Consider the following 26,357-nt stretch of genomic DNA (forward strand, 5'->3'; position numbering starts at 1 on the left):
ATTTCATTTTCACAGTCAATTAGCTACACATTCCTTATTAAGAGAACTTTACTAGGGAAGCTATGATGATATATAAGAATTTTCAGGTTTTTCGAGATATAAATAACGTCCTTAAATTAAGTAAGAATGTGAATATTCTAATCATATTGAAACAAACTCGGTCTTGACTAGTCCTATGAAGTATTTTCTACTAGTACAAATACTGAATAACTCTGTCTCAGAAAGAGACTCGACGATCTTCTCGTGGATTGTTTTTCTTCGTAGCAACTTCTAATATTTGAGAAGTGAGCACTAGGAAGGTTCGTTACAATAAAGGCTCAATTTATTTCTAGGTCTCATTTTATTAATTAATTATTACTATGGTTGGCTATTAATTATTTTAATCACTATAACAAGTTTATGATTGAGACATGATAATCCTAACTTTTTCAAATTATCATATACCCTACAGCACCTCCTTAGCAGTTTCCAAATTTCTTCTACAATACATGCATGAATTTTGGGTTGTTTTATAACCTTCTATACACTTTTGGTACTATTTTATCGGATATGCTATCTCTCATCAATAAAAATATTGGATAACTTTTGTCGTAATTAAAGTCTCTTTTTTTGAGTCATGATATTCTCGAGAAGATCAACAATCTAGCCAAGTTACTAATTTATTTCTTGTTGTTTCCTCAAATTCTAGATCCCACTCTCAATTTTGTTGATCCTCTCAATTTTTTTATTCAGTTGAAAGATTATGAATCGTTTTTCTTAAAAGATCGAACTTATCTAATATTAGTTCAATCTTTTCTAATAGGCATGCTCATAGGAAAAAAATGACCTAATACTGTTTTTATCTCCACTAAAATTTGAACATGAAATCTTATGATTCTCGATCCTCCCACGTTACATGGATACTCGAGTGCAATCATGTACTCATGCTTTTACGTTTCAAATTTATATGTAGAAATATTGGCAAGAATAATAGAAATCAGTGGATGTGTAAATGTAACTTGAATTGTCCTCCAAGGGACCAAATGTGACTTGTGTTTCTGTGCTTCAAGTAAGAAGTTTCTTTGAAATGATCCACTCATGCAGATGATAAAAGTTTTTTTCATGATCACCGAATTAGCTCAATGGAAAAACACATAATGAAAAACAGATTCTCACCGAAATACTAAGAAGCTTACTGATTTTCCTATGTAAAACACTAGTAATATTTTTTTCTCTTTCTAACTGATTCAATTAAAATATATATGAAAATAACTACTAAATATTTTCTAGTAGAAACTTTCAATGAAAAAATAGTGATCTTTTAGCCTTTTCGAGGTTTTCCATTTTAGTTCCCACCATAAAAGCTTATGCAAGGATATTTATTAATTAGGTAAAAGGATATGTTTAATTTGATTAATTAATTGATTGATCAATATAATTAAAATGTACATAATATATTAGTTAATCAAAGTGTTTAATTACTCGACAAGTGGACAAATTTGACTTCGTGTGCTTGTTGAGCTATTAGACCTTAATAATTTTGAGAGTACAATATATATAATTTACGCAAATACTATAGAAATAAGATCACTGCTGAAACATTTTTTAAAATTTCTAAGTTTTCCTGAATTTTAAGCTAAAAATCTTCTTCTTCTTTTTTGAGAAAAATATTTTTCATAACTTTTTAATTAATCAAACATGAAAAAACTTTCCAATATTTCTGAAATATTTTGACTGTGTGTATAAGTCAATTTTTTTTGTTTTATGTTGTTCTCTTCTTAAATTTAAGTGGGATTTTGTGTTGGAGGATAGAACCGTTTGGAATACGTAAGAATTTAAAAGAACAAAAAAAAAAATTAGTCAAAAAGCATTATTATAACTGAGAGGTATAATTCCACATAGCTTAATAAATATACGTTAATTATTACTCCCTCCGTTTCTTTTTATATGTCATTATTTTTTATAAATAGTCGGTCCATAATACTTGTCATTTCATAAAATCAATGCATAAATTATTATATTGTTTCTTTTTTACCCTTGTGAGTTATAAGCCTTGAAAATATATATTTGGCCAACTTAGAAAAACTAAGTAAGTGATTCATGTTCATTGGTTAAATTAATTATTCAAAATAAATTAATTCATATTCACTTGAATATAATTCAATTCTTGGATAGCAGATAGTAGATATTTAATGAAACTAATTGAAATTTGCAGAAATCAACTCATATCAGTGATAATTATTTTTTTAAAAATAAAATTTGAATATAGAATAAAGCTTCATCGTAACATATTAGGAATGGAACTTCTAGATGAAATAAAGAAGGAAAAAGAAAAAAGAGCAAAGAAATAAAACCATAAGAAAGGGAAGACAGAGAAATTAAAAAAAAGTTGTGTCCAAAAGAGGTACTTTTCTTCAGTTTTAATTTATTTGTTTTTTTAGTCCATATAAAAAATAATATTATATATTTTTAGCGACTCTTTATATATTTTTAAGACCATGAGATTAAGGATATTTTCATATATTTTACCTATTTTTAATTTAAGATCATAAAATTCAATTTTTATTTTAAATTTTTATGTCAAATCAAACCAATCCAACAAATCGAGGCAACGAAGTTTTATTTTGGCTCAATGCTTTCATGTCTCTGTCTCAACATCTTCATGATACATTACTTGTGCACTTCATCATTTAGGAACTTTAGACTAATTAATAAATAAAAAGATGTACTCCATTTATTTTAATTTGTTTGATTGCTTTTCTTTTTCAGTTTATTTTTAAAAAATGATTTTTTTTTCTTTTAGTAATTTTTTAATCTCAATTTTTTATATAATATGTTTCAGATCACAAAATTAAAAGATAAATTTTAATATATCCAATATATACGAGATTCAAAAGCTTTTTTTTATTTTCTAAAATTATGCTTAAGTTAAAATGAATCAAATAAATTAAAACAAATAGAAGTATATTTAATGATTGGATATAACATGATATGACTTTATCGGATAAATACTAAAGGACAGAAAATTTGTTACCAAATTTTCCTTCTAGTTGCTGGAAAATAAAAGGAAAAATTTCCATCTGTAGGTAGGATAATTGGACAATTAAGTCTATGTAATTTCGTCCATCTTACTAATAAAACTTGAATTATACATCTCATTTTTATACAAATTTGAAATTAAAATAATGTTAGTATGATGCAATAATGAGTAAATCGATAATCTGATTGAACTATAATAAATATAAATTACAAAGGAAGATAAAACTGTACACACTTATTCAAGTATTTCTTTGACTTTAAAGATCACACAACTGAAAAGAAAATTTGAATAGAGAAAATTTAATATAAGAGTATTTCAAGTTATATACGTTGATAGAGTATTTTTTTTTCTATTTATCATTAGATAAATTATTTAAATTTGAAAAGAATAATTACAATTGACTTTTTCATAATAATAAGTGAAACTAGTTATTTAAAAATTATTAGCATGCAACTTGATATAGCAAATTAATTATACATCGTATATTATATTTACTATAAAGATGGATCTTGGAGTAAGTCTTACTCTAGTATTATTATAGAAAATGAATTTAATAGAACTATAAAAGTTATGAGATCAGTTAATATGAGTCGTATCCTCAAAAAAAAAATGAAAACTAAAAAGTTGGTTTTTTTTAGTTTCAATTAATGTTTTGAAAGGCATAATTATTATAAGCAAATTAAAGTGTAACTATTTAAGAGTCCATTTGGATTGACTTAAAAGAAGTAGCATTTAAGTTATAAATAAAAAGTCAAACTGAAATGACTTTTTAAGTCAAAAAATAAAAAGTAGAGATAGATCTACTCTTGGTTTTTGACTTATTTTAAGTCATTTTAAACTTACCTAACTTATTTTAAGTCATTTTTAACTTATTTTAAATTATTTTTCATATTTATCAAACATTTCCAACAGTAAAAAATTGACTTAAAAGTAGGTTTGACCAACTTTTCAGTCAATCCAAACTAATGATCAAATGGGAAGAACAACATTTATATATCACAAACTAATCATCAACAAAATTCATGATTTTCTCCAAACAAATAAACTTTAAAGTCGACAAACATTGGCAATCGACCAACTATTTAGCTAATTTATATATAACGACAATATTATTTTTTTACTGTCAATATATATATATATATAACTTAAATAATACGGTAATAAAAACAGTATTTACATAAGTCCACACAACAGTTGCATGCTTGTTCATTTGTCTTACAACATATTTGTCGATGACGCCGTCACCGGAATTCCAAGAACCGGCGAGTACTCACTCACCTCCGGTGAATACGTCATTAACGGTGATCGTTGAGGATGCATTCCCAAAACTAACGAAGCATCCAATTTAACGGCAACGTTAACAACTCCGTTACCTCTTGAACCATCTTTATTCCTTAGCCTATAGCTAAATTGCCGGAGAAAACCTGCCGGAAGTAACCCGTCGAATACGTCGGCCGCCGGAATCATACACCACCCTAGTTCACTCCGACCCTTAAGAAAATTTTTAGAATAGATTTGAATGTATATACATAAATGTCCATGTAAAAATAGACTAGCATCGATAGAGAGGTGAAATTTATCGCCCCACATAGCATTATAATTATTATTGTTGTTGTTATTATGTATTGTTTCATCAACATTAGTTGTGTGAACTTCAGTCGTGGAGGCGGTGGAGACGGTGGAGAGGGTAGCGAAAGGGCGGAACCGCCACGGCCAGGTGGTGGTGTTCTTGAGGCCTTGAGCTGATATGATAGTGATTTCCATCGACCAAAATTTTTTTTAAAAAAAGGCAAGAAGAAGAAATTAAAGATATAATATAGTGTGTATGATGCAATTTGATGGCTATTTTAATAACACGAGGGACGATGCACCCATGCAACTTCGCATGTGGAAAAAGTTTAGGTGGACTTGAAATGTAAACGTTTAGTTACCCCTCCTCCGATGTTCGGTATTCATATTAAAACTCGACTAAATATAAATTGCACACCGCAAAACCTATTTTGGGAGTGACGCGTCTAGCAGACTTATTTTCCTACCCAAAGTTCAAATCGGAGACTTTTGGTTAAGTTTAATTATTCAATTAGTCACAGTTTACGTGTTATCATCGTTCATATAACTATAAATTATCTAAATAAAAAAGTTGAAATTTAATTATATTTAAATATAATTAAAGATGATATTTTTTAATTAAAATAGATTAAATAAAAAGTGTATCACATCAGTTGAGACGTAGGTAAAAAGATATATATTTGTTTGGATTTAATGTATAAACCAAGAAAAAATCTTGAATAAGATAGATGTGACCTACTAATATATAGTGGCCAACCATTTGAAAATTATTAAACGAGGCCCACGCCGTTTTTTTCTTTATCAATTCTTTCTAGGAAGTAACATGCTGATGCACTTGCAATAAGGATGAGCATTTAGAAAAATAATGAAGAAAATATATTATTTTTCAAAATGTTTTAATTTGCCCCATCACCTAAAAAAAATATTTGAATTTTCTCATATGACCGAAAGTTTTGATTTTTCTTTTAGAAAATAAAATTCGTTTAAAAAAATTATTTTTAAGTGAAATTTTAAAAAATAAATACATTTTATAAATACTAATACCTTCCGACTCACTTCATATTTCACTTTATTTTATAGCGATCCCGTCTCCCTCCACCCCTCTGTAGCCCCGTCTCTTTCACAATGTTTGGAATGCGGACGGCGGGGGCGAGGGAACGGTAGAAAGGTGGGAGGGAGAAAATCAATTATATGAAATATTATGTATGAGGCTTGTGTTTATTTATTTTAAATTTTTACATTGTTTTTATGATTTTAGAAGAACTTGTTTTCACTGAAAAAATATTTTTTTAATTCATTCCAACCAATTAAGCATTGGAAAATTTAAAAAGTCCCCCTCATTCCATCATTTTCTTAACCATTAAACAGAAAAAAAAAACAAAAAAAAAATGTGTCATTTCTATTAGTTGATGATTAACCATCAAGATTCCTAAGTAGAAGGTTGTACTAATAAGTCAAGAATTATTCCACAAGGCCAAGAAAAAAAATGAAAAGACGATTGATAAATATTTTCTCTATTTTATAAAGTACTTTAATTAGCTTCAGTTGATTTGATATATTTTAAAGAAAATTTTAGTTAGAAATATATTTTATTAAATTAACTTTGTTAACAATATTTTGAAATTCTAAATTTATCTGTTATTATTTTATTTAATTATTTAATACTAAGAATGGAAAAAATAAAATATATATGAGTTCAGTATCTCTTCTTTTTTTTTGGGTCGAAATCAAGCATAGAGATTCTGAAATGAATTTTTCCACATAAAATGATAGGATTAGACGATTTCCCTTTTCTTTTATTTATTATTATTCTGTGGAAAGTGAACCAGTAAAAGCGTAATTTTATTACTTATTAATTTATATATTTATAAATGGGGTCAATGTTAAGAATTTTCATATTAGAAAAGGAATGGGAATTTGGTCTTAACTTGAACAATCCTCACCGCATGAGCTAGCTTTTGGAGTTGAGTTAGACCCAAAATTCATCTTTTCATGGTATCGTGTGGAGGAGTGTTATGAATTCCTACATTGGAAAAGGGATAAAAATTTGATTTCTTTATGTCGACTTGAACAATATTCACCTCATAAATTAGCTTTTGAGATTGAGTTAGGTTCAAGATCATTTTTACGATCAAAGCGAAAAAAACAAAAACAAAAAACAAGATAATATTTGCCTTTGAAGTAGTCAACACTCACTTCAATATTTCCATAGGCCCATTACAAGGATCTTCCATACAATTACCATTCAATTTCTCCACAAAAGAAAAGTTAGTTGTCTATACGTTTGGAATGTTATAATAAGATTATTAAATAACATATCTGAATGAGTTATCTTTGTCACATGGTGGAATAATAGTACTACTAGGATTAGTTTTGAGATTAAATAATAAAAATAATCCTCAAAATTTTCAGATTTTTTTTTCTTACTAAATAAGAAAGAAAATATAATCTATTTTTTAATACAATAAACTAAATAATCAATAAAAACTAATATCGAAGATTAACCATTTTCATTATAAATATACCTGCATAACTTCTCTTCGAACCAAACAACCCTAAAATAGTTGATTTGGAGAATTTCCCTATAGAAGTGTACACTTCACAATAAACAAAGTCATATATACATCAATCTATGCAATTTCATATTTATTTGAGGCTATTAAAATGAGTAAGAGCCAGACTGGCTTAACAAAAGTGGAGTAGTTTTTAAGTCTAAAATAAAAAGTCAAATTAAAATGATTTTTAAGTCAAAAATAAAAAGTAGGGGAGATCTAGTTTTGGTTTTTAACTTATTTTAAGTTATTTTTAACATGGTCAAACACTTTCTAACTTATTTTATGTCATTTTTGACTTATTTTAAGTTACTTTTTATATTTGTCAAACACTTTCAAAAGTCAAAAACTGACTTAAAAATAAATTTGACCAACTTTTAAATTAATTCAAACACCCTCTAAATAAGAAAGAGTATCTAAGTTCATCATAAATGATTTTCATTTATTCTGATTTGCCATTATACCTCTCATATTGGACGATAACAAAAAAAAAACACATTTCTAGTAGGAAATACTGAATAAATCTCATATAATGTAAATTTGAATCAATTAAATTTTAATTTGAATATCAAATATCGAATCGAAACAAAAAATAAGAACACGTAGCAATGCATCCACACTATGACATGTTCCATTAAATGCTTATTAGTAAGTTATTATTTTATTTCATATTGTATTAAACTACAAACTAAAACTAAATAATTTATTTTCTATTTGCAACTCCTCATACTCTAGTGAAACGTAGGGGATATTATATTAGTTTGAATTTGTACTATATGAAAGAATCGAACATTTTAATCCATAATCTAAAGATAATAAATAAACAGAGATATTCTTCAAAATAATTCAATCATAAATTGAGATATTTTTACATGCTACTTGATTTAATTCCCAATTTTATTTTTTTATGTAAATGACCAAATCTAGTCTCATCACATTTTGGCAGAGGCGTATCCAGAATTTTGAGATGATGGGTATACTGTTATAAAAAGGTTGATTTATGATATAAATTTGATCGGTTCGACATTTTGGTTTTAATTTACTGAAAATAGTTAAAATTTTAAAATTATAGGTCTAAAATTAATTCTATATATATATATATATATATAGCAATTACCACTTAGAGAAGTGTTATCTAATTTTTAGAAAGAAAAATAAAACAAGATAAATATAAAAATTCAAATTTCTAACCTCGCGGAGAGAGGTGCACCCAGTCATAATCGCATTATGTGATACTTCAAGTGTGCGTTCACAGATCTATATTTCAATATTTTTTAAAAATATAATACTACTATATATGATCTCGGGAGGGGACCATGGGTTCACATGAACCCGGTGACCCTCCCTTAGATACGCCTCTGCATTTTGGTGAGTAGAGGAAAGCAAATATTTGACAATATTTATGTTCGAAACTCAAAATAATCATACATGTTATTTTTTACCAAATATATTTGTCTCAACAAAATATTTGTCATTTAAGAAGTCTAAGGCAAATTATTATTTTTTCATGCTGCGTGCTTTTAATAGTAATTACTCTTTGAAGACAAATATAAATAAGGATAAAAAAGTTAAATGTTTCTCTTAATTAATGTTTCATCTAAGATGTTTAAATGAAAAATATGACATATATTTTAAGACGAAGAGAATAATTATATCAATTTCATAGAAGTGCGGTCAAGGATTTTGACAAATAAATGGAGGTGTTATTGTATTTTATTGTCTGCGTTACTTCTTTGACTCCTCAATTTAGTTTATAGTCTACATACAATTTATCTTCTTTTTGTTAACGCACTTCCTTTTTCTTTTTTTCTTTAAATAAAGTTACAAAATATTTGACAATTTGATCTCTCTAACTAGGTTCTGCTCCCCCATTAAACTCTCTTTAATTATTCCTTCAAACTAAAGGAGTAGCAATTACATTTCTGATTTACACGACTTATTGCAAATAAAATAACATAATAAAATAGGTGTTTTTTTTATTAACTCCTTAGATTTTGGTACAAATTAATCGATCAATTAAGTACATAAGCATACTCTAATATTGTATGCTTTGAAATCTCAATCTTAAATATGTATATACGCTTTGAAACCTAACTAATTGAACTCACCCTACGTACCATCCATTTCTACTAAAGAGTCTGTTAAACAACCATTAAACCATCTCAGCATCATACCATCCATTTCTACTAAGAGTCTGTTAAACAATCATTAGATCATCTTAGCACCAATCATGGGTGCTGAGAAATGACCTACGATGCTGAAAACGATCATCAAAGGCACCAAGACCCAAACACTCAGGGTCTAGTGACATGATTCATCCACCATACTTGATTTCCTGTCTTGTTAAACAACCATTAAACCATCTCAGCATCATACCATCCATTTCTACTAAGAGTCTGTTAAACAATCATTAGATCATCTTAGCACCAATCATGGGTGCTGAGAAATGACCTACGATGCTGAAAACGATCATCAAAGGCACCAAGACCCAAACACTCAGGGTCTAGTGACATGATTCATCCACCATACTTGATTTCCTGTCTTGTTAAACAACCATTAAACCATCTCAGCATCATACCATCCATTTCTACTAAGAGTCTGTTAAACAATCATTAGATCATCTTAGCACCAATCATGGGTGCTGAGAAATGACCTACGATGCTGAAAACGATCATCAAAGGCACCAAGACCCTAACACTCAGGGTCTAGTGACATGATTCATCCACCATACTTGATTTCCTGTCTTGTTAAACAACCATTAAACCATCTCAACATCATATCAATCATTTCTACTAAGAATTTGTTAAAGAACCACTAGACCATCTTAGCACCAACCATGGGTGCTAAGAAATGATCTACGATGCTGAAAACGATCATCGACAGCACTAGGACCCAAACACTCTGGGTCTAGTGACATGATTCATCCACCAGGCTTGATTTCTTGTCTTCTTAAACTCAAAGATACAATACTACAAGCTTATAGAACAAATCTTGTTCAAGTAAGATCGTAAAACATGTTTTAAGAAGCTATAAAAAGAACACAAAATTACAAGCAACTAAGAAGGAAAATGAGTAAGAGCAAATATTCAGTAAATTTACCAAGTACTTCAAACATAAAGTTACAACATTATTAATGTTTCAATTATGCACAAACAATTTCCCTAGCCAAAAATTAGTTGGCACCTTGTATTGTTAACATAAATATTTCCCTAATCCCAACTAATTAAAACATTGACTAATCATCTTTTTTAACCTACCAGCTCAGCTCCCTCTATTTTTCCAATCCAATTATGAAATCATATTAAAAAGCCACTTTTTTTCTCCTTTTCCACCTCTTTTGGGGCCTTTTATAATTTTCTAATATTGTGACCTTTTCTAAAAACCATTGGACTCAATTTCTCACTTCTTCTAGAAACCACCAGAAACAACCAACAATCTTCCATTGTATACGTGTTGTTCATCAACACCCAAGTGCTTCTGTGGACCCCACCTACAAGGGACCGACTTGTTCTGAGTGACAAATCATCACCCTAAATCTAATCGATAGATCCATGGTTGATCATCATGATGAGCGCTTCCTGAATCCAACGGCTCTGATTCCATGTCTGATCCATGCGGTTGTACTTGATCCTGATCCTCAACTGTATCAGATTCTTCTTCGTTGCTTCTCTTCACGCGCTTTACCCCAATTGATACACCAAACAACCGTGGGCTTATATCTTCCTCCGCCGCTGTGAAGGCTGCACCGCTGCCGTCAAGCAATTCCAGAGCTCGTCCTTCCGGTATTCTTGCCGGTATATCCGCCGGATTCACCGAGTAATTGGACATCAGATTGTATACGTTATTGCATAAACTTCTCAACCGATTCAATTCCTGATTCAGTTGCGCGTTCTCCTTTCTCAACCGCTCGTTCTCCTCTATAAGTTCCTGCGTCGTCGTACACGTGGTGGTCCTTAACATCGCCGCTGCCGTAGCTGCAGGCGATGAGTTGGATGATAACACCTGTTCATCACCGGAATTCGACGAAGAAACCATCCTCACAGCCGGTGCTACCGCTACCGTCACTGCTTGTGCTGCATTCACCGCTACTGCTGGTGCAACAACCGCACTCACGACGGTACATGCCGGTGAGATTTTCCGGCGTTGAATGTCACGAAGTAGTCCTTTCTCACCCCTACGGAAACAGTCATTTGCGAATTCCCATCGATCAGGTACAATTTTTCTGAATCCCTAAACAAAAATTCAACAAAATTAGTTAAATCAACCAAAAATTATATAAATAAATAAAAAAATCAAACCGAATCTTACGTAAGTATTAAGCTGCCGAACAAAACTGGAAAAATTATTATGCTTAAAATATTTCGGAAGCAAATCCCTAGCAAACTCAGCAGGTTTCCAAACAATGAATGTCGTTCCATCGTCATTCCACGAGATCAACTCATCCATGGCAGAATCATCTACAAGCTGGTAAGTTTTCGTCAGAAATGGCGTCGGAAGAGATCTCTGATTCTCCCCGGAGGCAGATTCGCCGGAATGTTCAATAGACGATGGCACCATGGCTTCCACCGTTGCTGCTAATTCAGATCCAAACCTCTTCTAAACAGATCGAGAAGACGAGAAAATTGAGAAATTTGCGTTTTTTTGTTTCTAGAAGTTTCTTAAGAGGAGAGTAGGATAGGAGGGAGAAAGAACAAATGGCTAATAAAGAAAATATTTTGATGGAGCTAATAATAATATTAATAAAGAGAAAAACTAAGAATGGGTCGGGTCAAATTTTTTAATGGAATACTTGGGCCCAGTAACTAATATTTTTTTCTTTAAGATGTTGCTAGAAGGTACTTAAAATATTGGAGGGCTAAAAAAAAACTAAAAAGTTGTTTTATTTCTAGAAGGTTCTCCAGTTTCGTTAAGTTTCCGCCAACTTCATTAATACTGTGCGTTTTTTTGTTCCCACTTATAAAATGGGGTAACTCGTAGAAACCAACTTCATTAATACTGTGTGCGTCTTTTTGTTCCCACTTATAAAATGGGGTAACTCGTAGAAAGTACACGTGTCGTATGAGTTATGGAATTATTCTTACGTTGGTGATAACGTTGCTGATCTGTCATATTTAAATAGTGAATTTGTGAAGTTAAAAATTTATTATGTACGTACGAAAATATATATATAAAAAAAGTTGAATATAGTTTAAGAATTTTAAGAGGTCATGATGTGGTCAATGGGCGGTTTCAATTTAGGGAAATAAAGGAGGAGTTTCACTTTTAGATTTTGAAAAAGTTTTTGAGTAGGTTAAAATTTAATTCGAGTTTTTAAAAGAGGGAGAAGAATTTGATAAACTTTGGTTACGATGGTTAAAACGATAAATTTTTTAATTTGTACCAAGAGCTCAATGCAAGGCGAGGATAGAAAGTTGTCTAGGCTTGCCAAGGTGAGAGGAGTTTATGTGACCTAAATCAAGTGAAGTCTATAAGAACGAGAACAAAATGCTTATTTTTATGAGAAAAACAAAACTTAGATAGTTCAGACATGTGAAATGGAGGTGTGCAAGAATATGTCTATAAGAGCGAATCTAGGTTTTTATCAAATATAGAAAAAAATTAAGGGAGAATTGATCCCTAGTCCTCTAGGTAAATAACTCAACATCCAATTAAATGTTTCATTTAACCTTCTTGTAGCATGGTGCCAACAAATACTATATAATATCAATTTTACAAAATATATGCACAAAATATATAACTTTGTAGAGAGACCACAGATTCACTTGCCTCATTTTTAACATATAAATTCACCCTAAGTGGTTCTGGTAGGAGCTAGGAGAGATGAATGTAGACAAAGAAGAACTAAAGGATATATGGTTAAACTGGACATAATATACTTTTAATTGCCTGAGAACATGAACTTAGAAGAGAAGTTATTAAACCCGGTCATTAATTAGGATTAAAAATTAATAAGTAATTAAATATTACGTTATCGTACTTTGAGGTAGGGACTAGCCTCCTCTTCTCCCTTTACTCTTTTTGTAATATTATTTATAAATTATCGTGTAGTTCTTATATATTTTTAAAATGTGTGTTACTATAGTTGCACCTATCTTGAATCTTTTTTCTGGTAAACACTTATCTTGTATTTTGCTATTTTATTTTTCTTATAATTTTGTGTTGGCTATACTTTTTTTAGTCGAGGGTCTATCGAAACCAACTTATCTCATAAAAATAGAAACAAAATTTGTGTATGTTTTAATCTCTCTAAATCTAATACTTGTGAAATTATATTGAGTATGTTATTGTAATTAGATCCTTAATTAAAATATTGATAGAACCCTTACATGATAATCCTCACATAGTAAAAATAGTCTAAAAAATGGAAAGAATTCCAATAATTATAATCTAACTAGGTTCTGCTCCCCCATTAAACTCTCTTTAATTATTCCTTCAAACTAAAGGAGTAGCAATTACATTTCTGATTTACACGACTTCATGCAAATAAAATAACATAATAAAATAGGTGTTTTTTTAATTAACTCCTTAGATTTTGGTACAAATTAATCGATCAATTAAGTACATAAACATACTCTAATATTGTATGCTTTGAAATCTCAATCTTAAATATTTATATACGCTTTGAAACCTAACTAATTGAACTCTCCCTACGTACCATCCATTTCTACTAAAGAGTTTGTTAAACAACCATTAAACCATCTCAGCATCATACCATCCATTTCTACTAAGAGTCTGTTAAACAACCATTAGATCATCTTAGCACCAATCATGGGTGCTGAGAAATGACCTACGATGCTGAAAACGATCATCGACAGCACCAAGACCCAAACACTCTAGGTCTAGTGACATTATTCATCCACCAAGTCACATTATTCATCCACCAGACTTGATTTCCTGTCTTCTTAAGAGGAGAGTAGGATAGGAGGGAGAAAGAACAAATGGCTAATAAAGAAAATATTATGATGGAGAAAATAATAATAATAATAATAATAATAAAGAGAAAAACTAAGAATGGGTCGGGTCAAATTTTTTAAGGGAATACTTGGGCCCAGTAACTAATATTTTTTTCTTTAAGATGTTGCTAGAAGGTACTTAAAATATTGGAGGGCTAAAAAAAAACTAAAAAGTTGTTTTATTTCTAGAAGGTTCTCCAGTTTCGTTAAGTTTCCGCCAACTTCATTAATACTGTGCGTTTTTTTGTTCCCACTTATAAAATGGGGTAACTCGTAGAAAGTACACGTGTCGTATGAGTTATGGAATTATTCTTACGTTGGTGATAACGTTGCTGATCTGTCATATTTAAATAGTGAATTTGTGAAGTTAAAAAATTATTATGTATGTACGAAAATATATTAAAAAAAAAGTTGAATATAGTTTAAGAATTTTAAGAGGTCATGATGTGGTCAATGGACGGTTTCAATTTAGGGAAATAAAGGAGGAGTTTCACTTTTAGATTTTGAAAAAGCTTTTGAGTAGGTTAAAATTTAATTCGAATTTTTAAAAGAGGGAGAAGAATTTGATAAACTTTGGTTACGATGGTTAAAACGATAAATTTTTTAATTTGTACCAAGAGCTCAATGCAAGGCGAGGATAGAAAGTTGTCTAGGCTTGCCAAGGTGAGAGGAGTTTATGTGACCTAAATCAAGTGAAGTCTATTAAGAACGAGAACGATATGCTTATTTTTATGAGAAAAGCAAAACTTAGATAGTTCAGACATGTGAAATGGAGGTGTGCAAGAATACGTCTGTAAGAGCGAATCTAGTTTTTTATCAAATATAGAAAAACATTAAGGGAGAATTGATCCCTAGTCCTCTAGGTAAATAACTCAACATCCAATTAAATGTTTCATTTAACCTTCTTGTAGCATGGTGCCAACAAATACTATATAATATCAATTTTACAAAATATATGCACAAAATATCTAACTTTGTAGAGAGACCACAGATTCACTTGCCTCATTTTTAACATATAAATTCACCCTAAGTGGTTCTGGTAGGAGCTAGGAGAGATAAATGTAGACAGAGAAGAACCAAGGGATATATGGTTAAACTGGACATAATATAATTTTAGTTGACTGAGAACATGAACTTATAAGAAATGTTATTAAAGTCGGTCATTAATTAGGATTAAAAATTAATAAGTAATTGAATATTACGTTGTCGCACTTTGTGTGGATGAGGTAGGGACTAGCCTCCTCTTCTCATCTTACTCTTTTTGTAATTTTATTTATAAGTTATCGTGTAGTTCTTATATATTTTCAAAATGTGTATTGCTATTGTTGCACCTATCTTGTATATTTTCCTTCTTTTTTTTGGTAAAAACTTATTTTGTATTTTGCTATTTTATTTTTCTTATAATCTTGTGTTGGCTATACTTTTTTTTAGTCGAAAGTCTATCGAAAGTAACTTATCCCACAATAATAGAAACAAAGTTTGTGTACGTTTTAATCTCTCTAAATCTAATACTTATGAAATTATATTGAGTATGTTATTATAATTAGATTCATAATTAAAATATTGATAGAACCCTCACATGATAATCCTCACATAGTTAAAATAGTCTAAAAAGGGGAAAGAATTCCAATATTTATACATAAGAATCCAATTTCAAAATATTTTTATCTGTGTACTAAACAATCCTCATTGGTTGGTGATCATACACCGACTCAAACAATCACTAGCTACAATCGACAATTTTTTTAATTAAAACTATTCAAGAAAAAAAGCCACCCTTGCCCCCTAGAATACGACCTATCATCCCGCATATGTAGGAAGACGGCATGTCAGCTAATCAAATTGCGTACGTAATCAAACCAACTCCGAGTAGAGTCATGACATAGTAAAAATAGTCTAAAAAAAGGAAAGAATTCCAATAATTATACCTAAGAATCTAATTTCAGAATATTTTTATATGTGTACTAATTAAACAATCCTCATTGGTTGGTGATCATACACCGACTCAAACAATCACTAGCTACAATCGACAATTTTTTTATTAAAACTATTCATAAAAAAAATCCACCCTTGCCCCCTAGAATATGACCTATCATCCCGCAGAGGTAGGAAGACTGCCGTCAGCTAATCAAATTGCATACGTAACCAAATCAACTCTGAGTAGAGTCATGATCTCCATGGATAATGTTCTCCATTGAAAATATTTTAAAACTCTTTTATAGTATTGAATTGGTGGATGGATAACATTTTCTAAAAAAGAATAGCATACATCAATATTTAATAATAATATTAGCACATTATATAATGTATTGATAAAATATTATGTTCTAAAGATTAATAATAATAATAATACTTAAATATTGATCGGAGCAACTAATGTAAAATTAAAAGTTCACATAACTATAAAGAAAATGACTTTCAACCATTACTGAAATATGTCCAATTTATGAAACAAATATATTTTCTTAATAATTTTATTAAAGAAAATAACTTTCTCATAAAAATATCTTTCAATACCAACCACCACTATGTTAGAAAATCAAAATGTCATGTGATGGGGTCTACATCTATGTTTTTCTAGCTTAAAAATTGATTATATATACTGTTCATGCAACTTTTAAATATATTGTCCTGCCATATTTGCATTGTTAATTGGAAAGAAGAATGTAGAAGAGAGAAGTCATTTCAATGGGCTGTAGTTTTTTTTTTTTTTTTAATGGAGTTCAATCTCTTTTTATTGTACTAGGTACAGTATTATATTTATTATGGAATTTAGTTTTTATTGATTTTAGCATGTCATAGGTTTAGGATAATCTCTTACGTACTAGAAACTCTACTTGACCGACAGTCTTATTAAGAAAATTGACGTTGTTCATTTTGTTACTAACCTAATTTTCACTTATTTTTTCCTAAAAAGAAATAGGATGAAATAGTTAAGAATTGAATAAGTTTTATATTGTGTTTAACCCAGTAGCTATTTTTGAATTTCAACACATGAGAAATGGTATAACAAGTTTTTTAATAACAATCAACCTTTGAAACTAAATTTTCAGCCACAGATTCGTCGACCCCAAAATCCAAATGATGAACTCAATCTTTCAACAACTTTGGCGTTTCAAAATTCGGACAATAACTCAAACAAGAACAATTGAAGAACTATTTTGTGTGTGTGTGTGATACGGCTCTCAACAAGGAAGAACAACACTTAATTAAAACATGTTAGATTGTCTAGGTGGGTTGTCATGTCAAGACATACATTTTAAAGATATTTATGATCCAAAACATAAATGGAAAAAATAATTTTGATATAAAAAATAAACGAAGGATAAATGTTAGTTATACTTTACTGTATTGCGATCAGAGGGTTCTAGCTAAACGGTGTCCTATTAATTAATTAATTTAAAGGCTACACTTTGCAAATGTTGCTTTAGAAGTATAGTTATAGGGTATGAAAAACATGGTCATATAGGGATTCTACCAGCTTGGCCTTTGATCATAGAAAATGCCACACTTTTTCCACATCGTAGCCTTTGGCTTGGGAAAAATATTAGACTCGTTTATGTATCTCCTAAACAAAGTTGCTTAGAATGAAAAGTGTGATATTTAATCAAAGGTCACATATTTTTAATGATTTAGATCACACATATTGGGTGTGGTTTAAGACTTCAAATGATTAGGGATTGCTTAAACCATTTAAATTCTTAAACTCGGATATTTGGTTAAGAAATATCGTTGATTTTGAAATGATTAAACTACCTCCAAAAAATGGAAAAATTACCTAAATATACATCTTATTTTATCATAATCTCTAAAATTTCCTACCATTTAAAATTTTTCAAAAATCCCTTCTCGGAACATCATTGTCCTCTCGCTGATACATCCTTATCCCCTCTTGGATACATCCCTCCCCTCTCTGATACATCCCTCACCCATGTATCCGGAAGTTCGGTGATGTATCCGGATGTCCTATCCCCTCTCGGATACATCCCTCACCTATGTATCCAGATTTCTGCTAATGTATCCGGAAGTCCAGTGAGATATCCGAAATCCATAAATTTTAAGGGATTTTTGTAATTTGAAAAAGAGTAGGGAACTAATATAATTAGCTCTTAACACTATGTGATTTATGTAAATTATAAAAAAAATAAAATTACTTTTCTAAATTTGGCTACTCCTTAAATAGTGGTCCAAAAATTGTGGACTTTTAGATGTAAGCCCAAATGAATGTGATATTTTATATTGGGCCTTGAGGTTATCATCAAGAATGATAAGAATCAGGATATGGTTAGCTTTCACTATTAGCAGAGTAACAGGCAGGGCAGCTAAGGTGAGAAGAAGAAGAAGAAGAAGGTAAAAAACACCTTCAATTTCCTCTTTATTCTCTTCCCCAATTCAATGGAGGCTAAGTTTTCCTGTTTATTTGTTTTTGTTAGTTTCATATTCTCTTATCTGTTTAGTTTTCCTTCAAATTTTACTTCTTCTTGTTTGTTTCCATTTTGATTTTTTGATTGCCGAGTTCGAAATCTCTTGAAAGCTGAAAACTTTATAAATTGTACGTTGAAGGTGATAGTGGAAATGCGTAGGTGTGTAGAAATGAGAGTTGAGTTTAGTGGTCACCATGTGTTTGACGAAATGTCTGTTTTTTTTAGTGTCTTCTAGTTTCTGGGTGTTCAAAAAATGTCAATATAAGAGTTTCGGGTTATGGGGGATATGATTTACTGTAGTAAACGTCATTCAGTCGTCCCTGCTAGTGATTTCAAGATTGCACAGTTATTTAGTATTAGAATGATATGGGCTGGACAGTTGAATTGTGTTTAGTTAGGGAGTAGAGGATATCACTTGGCACCTAAGGTGAGGTTCAAGTTTAGTGGACAAAAGGAAAATAGGGTTTATGGCTGAAGGGAACGGGATGGATATAGAGAATTCATGTAACAGAGTACAGACACTAACTAGTTTTGATTGATCGATTGATTGATTGAGTTGTTTGACATGCCTTTTGCACTAATGCTCTTTGCTGATTATTTTCCTTTTCTTGAAGAGGGATATTACAGCAAAAGAGGCATACTTATGTCACTACATTCTCAATTTTTAGTAAAAAGAATGCTGATATGCTAAATCTTAATTTTACTTATCATAGGTCCTATATTGTTATGTATATTTGATATTTTAACATTTTTGTTGCAGTCTGATTGGTGATGATAGTAAATTGCTTAAGAGGATTTTGGCATTATAAATAGTCATATCAAGTTTGAGTTGTTAAATGAGATAGCCACTGGGAAAACAAGTACTAGAAAAACCATGCCTGCTTTAGTGCTAACAAGGGCCCTCTTGTTAATTGGGGATTCTTTAGCTTTCAGAAAAGTTACACAGTTTACACGGATAGCTCCATCTCAAGGCAATGTTCGATTTTTAAGTAGCAGTGGATCCCTCACTCTAGCTAGCCTTGGATTGAAGAGTGAAGTTAAGACAGTAAGTGCAAATGAGAAAAATAAGCTCCAGCAGGGAATTTCAACAATTGAGGTCCCCAAGAGTAGAGAGAAGAAAAGAGTTAGTGGCAATAAACAAGGATTGGTTAAGGAGAAAAATCCAGTAGATATAATGACCGCACCATTTGCTGCGAAGTCATTTTCAGAACTTGGCATTCCACCTTTGTTGGTCGAAAGACTAGAGAAGGAAGGCTTTACGATTCCGACTGATGTTCAAGCTGCTGCAGTTCCAACTGTTCTTAAAAATCATGATGTTGTGATCCAGTCCTACACAGGTTCAGGAAAAACATTAGCTTATCTCCTACCCATACTGTCTCGAGTCGGTCCGTTGAAGGAAGAACTTTCAGATGGCTATGAAACTGGGAAGAAAATAGACATCGAAGCAGTTATAGTAGCTCCTTCGAGGGAACTTGGCATGCAGATTGTCAGGGAAGTTGAAAAGCTATTAGGACCAGCGAATAAGAAACTAGTCCAGCAGCTTGTAGGGGGTGCAAACCGATCTAGACAGGAGGATGCTCTGAGGAAGAACAAGCCTGCCATTGTAGTGGGGACACCTGGGCGGATAGCAGAGATTAGTGCAGCTGGAAAGCTTCCTACCCATGGTTGTCGTTTCTTGGTATTGGATGAAATTGATCAACTCCTTGCATTCACTTTCCGGGAGGACATGAAGCGTATATTAGACCATGTGGGGAGAAGACCTGGTGCACGCGGAGGAGAGTCAAACAGTCCACTTGTCAAGCGAGCTGCACGTCAGACTATCATGGTGTCTGCAACAGTGCCTTTTTCAGTTATAAGAGCAGCAAGAAGTTGGGGTTGTGATCCACTTCTCATCCAAGCCAATAAAGTTGTTCCAATCGAGTCTGTCACTCCTGCTGGATCTGTTAATATACCGGGAACACCTTCTACTACTGATTCAAGCTCAAATGTACAACCTATGCCTGACGTTCAGAGCTTACCCCCTAACTTGCAGCATTATTACACTATTACTAGGATACAGCACAAAGTTGATATGTTAAGAAGGTGTGTGCATGCTCTGGATGCCAAATGTGTAATAGCTTTTATGAACCACACAAAACAACTGAAAGATGCCGTCTTTAAACTAGAAGCTCGTGGTATGAATGCTGCAGAATTACATGGTGATCTCAGCAAACTTGTAAGATCAACAATTTTAAAGAAGTTCAGAAATGGGGAGATCAGGGTGCTGCTAACGAATGAGCTTTCAGCTAGAGGCTTGGATTTACCTGAATGTGATCTTGTAGTTAATCTGGGGTTACCTACGGACTCAGTTCATTATGCTCATCGAGCTGGTCGTACGGGCAGGCTTGGCCGCAAGGGCACGGTAGTAACCATATGTGAAGAGTCAGAAGTCTTTGTGGTAAAAAAGCTACAGAAGCAGCTTTCCCTCTCCATCCAGGCTTGTGAATTTTCTGAGGGAAATCTTGTCATTATAGAAGATTAAACTGCATAGTACTTGCTTCTGTCAAATTTTTACAAGACAAATCACTAAAGACAACTGAAATTTGTTTACTAATGGTGAGAGCTGAAATGTTGTTGCTAACCATTAACATGCGAATTCAGATGAGATTTTGCCTTCTAAAGAATGTGCCGAGCAGTCTACATTGGATCTGAATATCTGATGGTATGGTGAACAAGTTGCTTCAGCTTCTACTTATTTGGAATCATATATGTAAGCCATCTGAGACAAATGTTATTCAAGATTTGTCTTTAGTTGTAAAGTACTATGTGAATTGATGTTCTAATGTTGAATTGGAGACAACTGTAGGTTTTTAACTGAACCTACTTCTTTGTTCATCAAGGAAGGTTGAGTATTTTGGTTATATGGAATCGCTAGTGTTTTATAGTATTTATAATTTTATTCACAACGCAGAGAAGGGAATACTCCTGTTCAATTATTATCTTCATGGCATAAGTGGAAGCAGTATAACATTTTCTGTAGAAAGAGAATTGTAAGTTTTTGTTACTTTGAAGCAAGGAAGTACAAACTAGTTTGATACTACTTATACTGTTCATTCACCATGACGGTGGCACTACAATTAATAGTGCATATGCATATTTTCTACCAATTTTTTTTCTCTTATTTGCTATAAACTTCTGAAACCCTCTTCTTGTTGTTATCAACTTCTACCAGACCATTAGTGTAGTAGAGGATATTTGGTATATGCCACCCAATTGCTACTTGTGATGCTTCAAGCAGATCAAAACTTCTTGACCGGAAACAAAAAGGAGAGAAGAAATCATGTCCCATTTTACACTACGGTTGCTTTGTCAATCCTGGAGTTGAAGGCTGCACGTTCAATTCCCAGTTCATCACCATATGATCCTTTTGCACAGCTTGTAGCCTGATAAGAGTGCAGACACCGCAAGGACCATGAAAGCAGTAAATGACATGCAAACAGCAAGAATAGCTGCCTTCCAGAGAGGGGTTTGGCTATCCATCTGTTGAATGACTGGTATAGTTACTGAAGAAGAGGACACGAGAAGGTAACCTGTCAACTGTAAAACATTCTGCTTATGAGAATTCGTTGTTTTGAAAGATTTATCTTGCTACTAGTTTTAACTAAAGGTAGGGATGCAACCATTTTATCATTTTATGGTCGTAGTTACATGTGAGACAGTGAGCCAGCTTCCTTAAGGTTTTGGACTCGGAAGTAATCTCTAGCTAATTGAAGTGAGTAAATACCTGATCGAGTATGAAACTGAGATAGTCAGAGGTCATATCGGAGATCAAGACACCTCTATAAGCGATGTCACAAACTCTCTTGAAGAGTTGAAAGGCTGAGTAGATAAAAGCTAATATACTTACTGTGAAGCAGTACCTGCAGTAGTGTAAAAACAGCTCTCAAAACCATAGGACTGAATGTTGTCTTAGTTTAAATCCTGAAATCCTATACTATCAGAAGTCCTTGCAAGGTTTCTTGGAGAAAAAAACAAAAAAAATTAGCTAGGTGTTGATTCTTACGTTAATTGTGAGTTATCACAGAATTTGGAAATCGTTCCTTGTTTTGCCCTTGTTGGTGATGGTACAACTAGTGAAAGAGCAGAGATGAAGGAGAACAAGAGTGCCAGTGATCTTAAGGCAAGATCATATGCATATATAGAAGGCCTTGATCTCAACCTTGTCGATGCCACTGAGAACGAATATGGTGATGGTGTTGGCAAAGGTGGTTGTGTAGCTGGTGAGTGTGGAGTTAATGAAGGAGAAGGAGAAGCACCAGATATCATTCTCTGAGCAATCACCATCACATTACCTTCTTCTTTCATAGTTTTATCCTTTTTCCAACTGTTAGCAAATGATTATACTCAAAAGAACAATTTGACCAATAGCAGGAAAGAACCAAGTCTGGGATTCTTTTGCAGCAAATTTGCATATTTTACACAGAGATAACTAACTAGCTGGTATTAAGTCTTGTCCAAAGGACAGAATAGTTGGTTAACCACTACTAAATTAAAATGTAAGTAGGTGAAAAAAGTCAACTATTATGAGCCAAAAGATATGTTTGAGTCAATTATAAACCATAACTTCATCAACAATGAAGTATAGAATTGCACACCTTCAATAGCATAATAGACTTATATCATTTACTCTTTTTGGATGAATTACAATCAGTAAAGAAATTTGGTTGAAGGGATCATAATAGGAGGAACATTCAAGTTCCCATAAAACCATTAAAGGAAAACAACAACAGGATTTAGTAGTACATAACCATCAACAACTATTATTGATGAACACTTTTGTCCTTGGATACATCTATGTTTGCATAAAATGTAAAGTACTAGGATGTTGACTACAGTTTTGTCCTCCAAGTGCTACTTGTATTATTTAATTAACATTTCAAGGCTTTGATTGGTAACCCCAAGGATTTTGGCTTGCCCATTTCCACTGGTCCCTGCACATCTCATTTATACCATATTTTGCCCTGAAAAAAAGTAAAAAAGATTTGATCCCACCATCAGTTTCTCTTTCAACTGGTGAAATGAAAGAGTTATGCAAGAAGATTAGCCTTAACAGGGGGAGGGGGTTGGTGAGGCTGCTCGGCGCAAGCATCAGTTGATCCAAGGATAGAAAAATAACCATTTAATACTTACTTCCAACCGAGCTCCTTCTCAGCTTTTTCAGTAGATGCATAAACAGCAGTGGCATCTCCTGGTCTTCTTGGACACATTTTAAGCGGGATTTTCTGGAACCAAAATAATAAATATTAGTACAACATATGATGAGCTTGTTGCTTTGTTCAAATAATTCAAATTCTCCAAGGTATGGTTTAGCATGTTAGCGTGTTTCGTTAAGAGACCTTTCCAGACGCTCTTTCAAAAGCAGCAACCATCTCTAGGACAGATTTGCCTTTTCCAGTACCCAAATTGTAGGCAACACAACCTAATGCAAACCATTAAAGAGAAGAACAAATGTCACGAGATGTTACCTTCAACAGCAAAATATGAAATGTCAAAATCATTCGAAAGGGTATGTATCATTAGCTCGAACAAATATCAAAAGAATTCAGATCTAAACTTTGCTTTGAAAAGGATTACTTACCTAAATGATTCTGCCTTAGAAGTCTCTGAAGTGCAACAACATGACCGTCCGCTAAATCCATAACATGGATATAATCTCGTATCTAGTGAGAAATAGATTAAAAATCATTTATCAGTCAAGTACAGAAACAAAATATGTTAAAGGTGATTCATGCCATGAATATATTTGGATATTCTACTATATTTCTGTCTTTTCTCTTCATTATAAGTAGTTCAATAAGTTGTTCCAGTTGGTAAGTTTTGCTCACTCTTCATTTTCTGTTTCTTTCGTATGAACTCTAGTCAGATGGTTATTTGAGTCGTTCAATTTCTTTTTTTCCCTCATATAAAGAAGCTACAGTCACAAAGAATTAGCCAAACATAACCTACCGCGGTACCATCAGGTGTAGGGTAGTCGTTGCCATATACATTCAACTCTGGCAATCTACCAACAGCTACTTGCTGAATGTAAGGCATAAGATTGTTGGGAATGCCCTTTGGATCTTCCCCGAGTTTGCCACTTTCATGAGCTCCTACTGGGTTGAAATACCTCAACAGTATGATATTCCATTCTTGATCTGCCTTCTGGATATCCCGAGCAATATCTTCAAGAAATAGCTAATTAAATAGAATGAAACACAGGTTTAGTTACATACTTTACAGAATGAGATAGTATCAAATGATCAATCTTTAATCACTACAAAATTAAGATACAATTATTAACAATACAAACCTTTGTTCGACCATAAGGATTCATAGCCTTCAATTCAAAATCCTCCACACAGGGAACCTTTTCAGGCTGACCATAAACTGTCGCAGATGATGAAAAAACCAACTGCAATTTCACATTCACATTAAAAAGTTATCAACCTGACGAACCGACTCAATACCCTCCTACGAATTCCAAATATGCCACATCCTAAGCAATTGAACCCCCTTTCGCCCCCTAGCTACGCCCCATGTTCTTGAGGCTAAATGAGTTCTTGAAAGAAGCTCATATTTACTGTTTTCCTTCAAACTCTACCAAAACTATAAGTACAGGGTAGCAACAATCATCAACATAACAGATTCCAACTTGCCTTGAATGCATAGCATATTTCACTATATGAAACCAAAATTATATCGAAAGACGTACCTTCTTACAATTATACTTGGCCATGACTGAATACAAAGTTATTGATCCAATCAGATTGTTCTCAAAGTAAAGAAAGGGCTGAACAACACTCTCTCCAACAGCCTTAAGTCCAGCAAAATGGACCACAGCAGCAAACCTTTTTCAATATATATTACAAAACAATGAATATCAAGACACACCATAGAAATGCATTCAAAGGAAATAATAACAGCTGGAGATAATTTGAAAACAAGAAAATTACTCTTTCTTAGAAAATAGCTTCTCCAAGTCATCTTTGTTTCTAATATCACCCTGCCACCAAGAAGCAACAAAGGTAAAATCCCAAATAAGGTGAAAAAACACAATTCTAGTATTGTGAATTTATCAACATTTATTGCACAAACCAAAATTAGGATTAAAAAGACCTAGTTGTACAATCACAGAGCTATCAAGATTCCTATAAAATAAAATAAAATAAAGATTACTTTTTTAAGAAAATGATAACAACATGATACAGGGCAGCAATGAAAAACACACACACACACACACACACAAAAAGCTAATGATGGAGCCTTAAACATTCAATGACTACAAAATGTAAATTGAGCTAAAATTGAACATATCAAGCTCATTTTTTCACATTTCCTTCCATTTTTGCCCCCATTTTGTGGTTTTAGAAAAAGGGAGTTTGTTGACTTTGATCAAAATCAAAGATTGAAAAAAATAAATCATACCAAATGGAATTCAAGATTCTGTGAAAGTTGAGGACCAACTAATTCTCTGACTCTATCAACAGCTTCTTCCACAGAATTATGAAAGTTATCAATGATGGTAACTTTGAACCCTTCATTCAGTAACTGCACCACAGTGTGTGTTCCAATGAAACCAGCTCCTCCAGTAACCAAAATATTTTCTTGACACTGAACACCCATTTCATAAAACACAAAAAAGATTCAATCTTTATCCTTTCAAGAACCAATTTTCCAAAAAATGGGTTCTTTCTTTTAGTTGTAGAAGATACGTGAAGAAAAAGGGATGATATAAAGGAAAAAGTTTTGAGCAAATCAAGACTCTTCTTGAAAAAAAGTAGATAAGCAACGATGTTAAATAAGGAAAAAAATTGGAAAAATT

At 32.2% G+C, this 26,357-nt stretch overlaps 4 protein-coding genes across 4 annotated transcripts; 1 reads left to right on the forward strand and 3 right to left on the reverse strand.

Moving 5' to 3' along the window:
- Positions 1–10,197: 10,197 nt before the first annotated feature.
- Positions 10,198–11,856, reverse strand: LOC102581907 (heat stress transcription factor B-2b). The gene is made up of 2 exons (XM_006358817.2): positions 11,449–11,856; positions 10,198–11,370 (listed from the first exon to the last, which is right to left on the reverse strand). Exons 1-2 carry the CDS (start codon positions 11,695–11,697, stop codon positions 10,666–10,668), a joined length of 954 nt encoding a protein of 317 aa, XP_006358879.1. The 5' UTR covers positions 11,698–11,856; the 3' UTR covers positions 10,198–10,665.
- A 6,494-nt stretch (positions 11,857–18,350) lies between these two features.
- LOC102582232 (DEAD-box ATP-dependent RNA helicase 47, mitochondrial) lies at positions 18,351–21,443 on the forward strand. The gene is made up of 2 exons (XM_006358818.2): positions 18,351–18,443; positions 19,278–21,443. Exon 2 carries the CDS (start codon positions 19,392–19,394, stop codon positions 21,036–21,038), a length of 1,647 nt encoding a protein of 548 aa, XP_006358880.1. The 5' UTR covers positions 18,351–18,443; positions 19,278–19,391; the 3' UTR covers positions 21,039–21,443.
- Positions 21,391–23,079, reverse strand: LOC102582565 (CASP-like protein 4A4). Its single transcript, XM_006358819.2, has 3 exons — positions 22,560–23,079; positions 22,281–22,416; positions 21,391–22,093 (listed from the first exon to the last, which is right to left on the reverse strand). Exons 1-3 carry the CDS (start codon positions 22,859–22,861, stop codon positions 21,908–21,910), a joined length of 624 nt encoding a protein of 207 aa, XP_006358881.1. The 5' UTR covers positions 22,862–23,079; the 3' UTR covers positions 21,391–21,907.
- Positions 23,080–23,331: 252 nt separating this feature from the next.
- On the reverse strand, positions 23,332–26,276 carry STUGE51 (UDP-Glc-4-epimerase). The gene is given in 9 exon segments (NM_001288117.1): positions 23,332–23,517; positions 23,687–23,778; positions 23,893–23,975; positions 24,135–24,216; positions 24,503–24,730; positions 24,846–24,947; positions 25,248–25,383; positions 25,489–25,538; positions 25,961–26,276. Coding segments are annotated over 9 exon segments (1,056 nt in total). The 5' UTR covers positions 26,159–26,276; the 3' UTR covers positions 23,332–23,432.
- Between the last annotated feature and the right edge of the window lie 81 nt (positions 26,277–26,357).

The sequence above is a fragment of the Solanum tuberosum genome, unplaced genomic scaffold (genome assembly GCF_000226075.1).
Source record: "Solanum tuberosum cultivar DM 1-3 516 R44 unplaced genomic scaffold, SolTub_3.0 scf00281, whole genome shotgun sequence".
Taxonomy (NCBI): domain Eukaryota; kingdom Viridiplantae; phylum Streptophyta; class Magnoliopsida; order Solanales; family Solanaceae; genus Solanum; species Solanum tuberosum.

Bases quoted from the DNA above. Each gene is read 5' to 3' on its own strand.
- LOC102582232 (XM_006358818.2), top strand. From the start codon at position 19,392: ATGCCTGCTTTAGTGCTAACAAGGGCCCTCTTGTTAATTGGGGATTCT.
- LOC102582565 (XM_006358819.2), bottom strand. From the start codon at position 22,861: ATGAAAGAAGAAGGTAATGTGATGGTGATTGCTCAGAGAATGATATCT. The intron at 22,417-22,559 runs GTAAGAATCAAC...ACACTACTGCAG, and splicing joins TGTGATAACTCACAATTAAC to GTACTGCTTCACAGTAAGTA. The intron at 22,094-22,280 runs GTATTTACTCAC...AATGTTTTACAG, and splicing joins TCAGTTTCATACTCGATCAG to TTGACAGGTTACCTTCTCGT.
- LOC102581907 (XM_006358817.2), bottom strand. From the start codon at position 11,697: ATGGTGCCATCGTCTATTGAACATTCCGGCGAATCTGCCTCCGGGGAG. The intron at 11,371-11,448 runs GTAAGATTCGGT...ATTTTTGTTTAG, and splicing joins TTCGGCAGCTTAATACTTAC to GGATTCAGAAAAATTGTACC.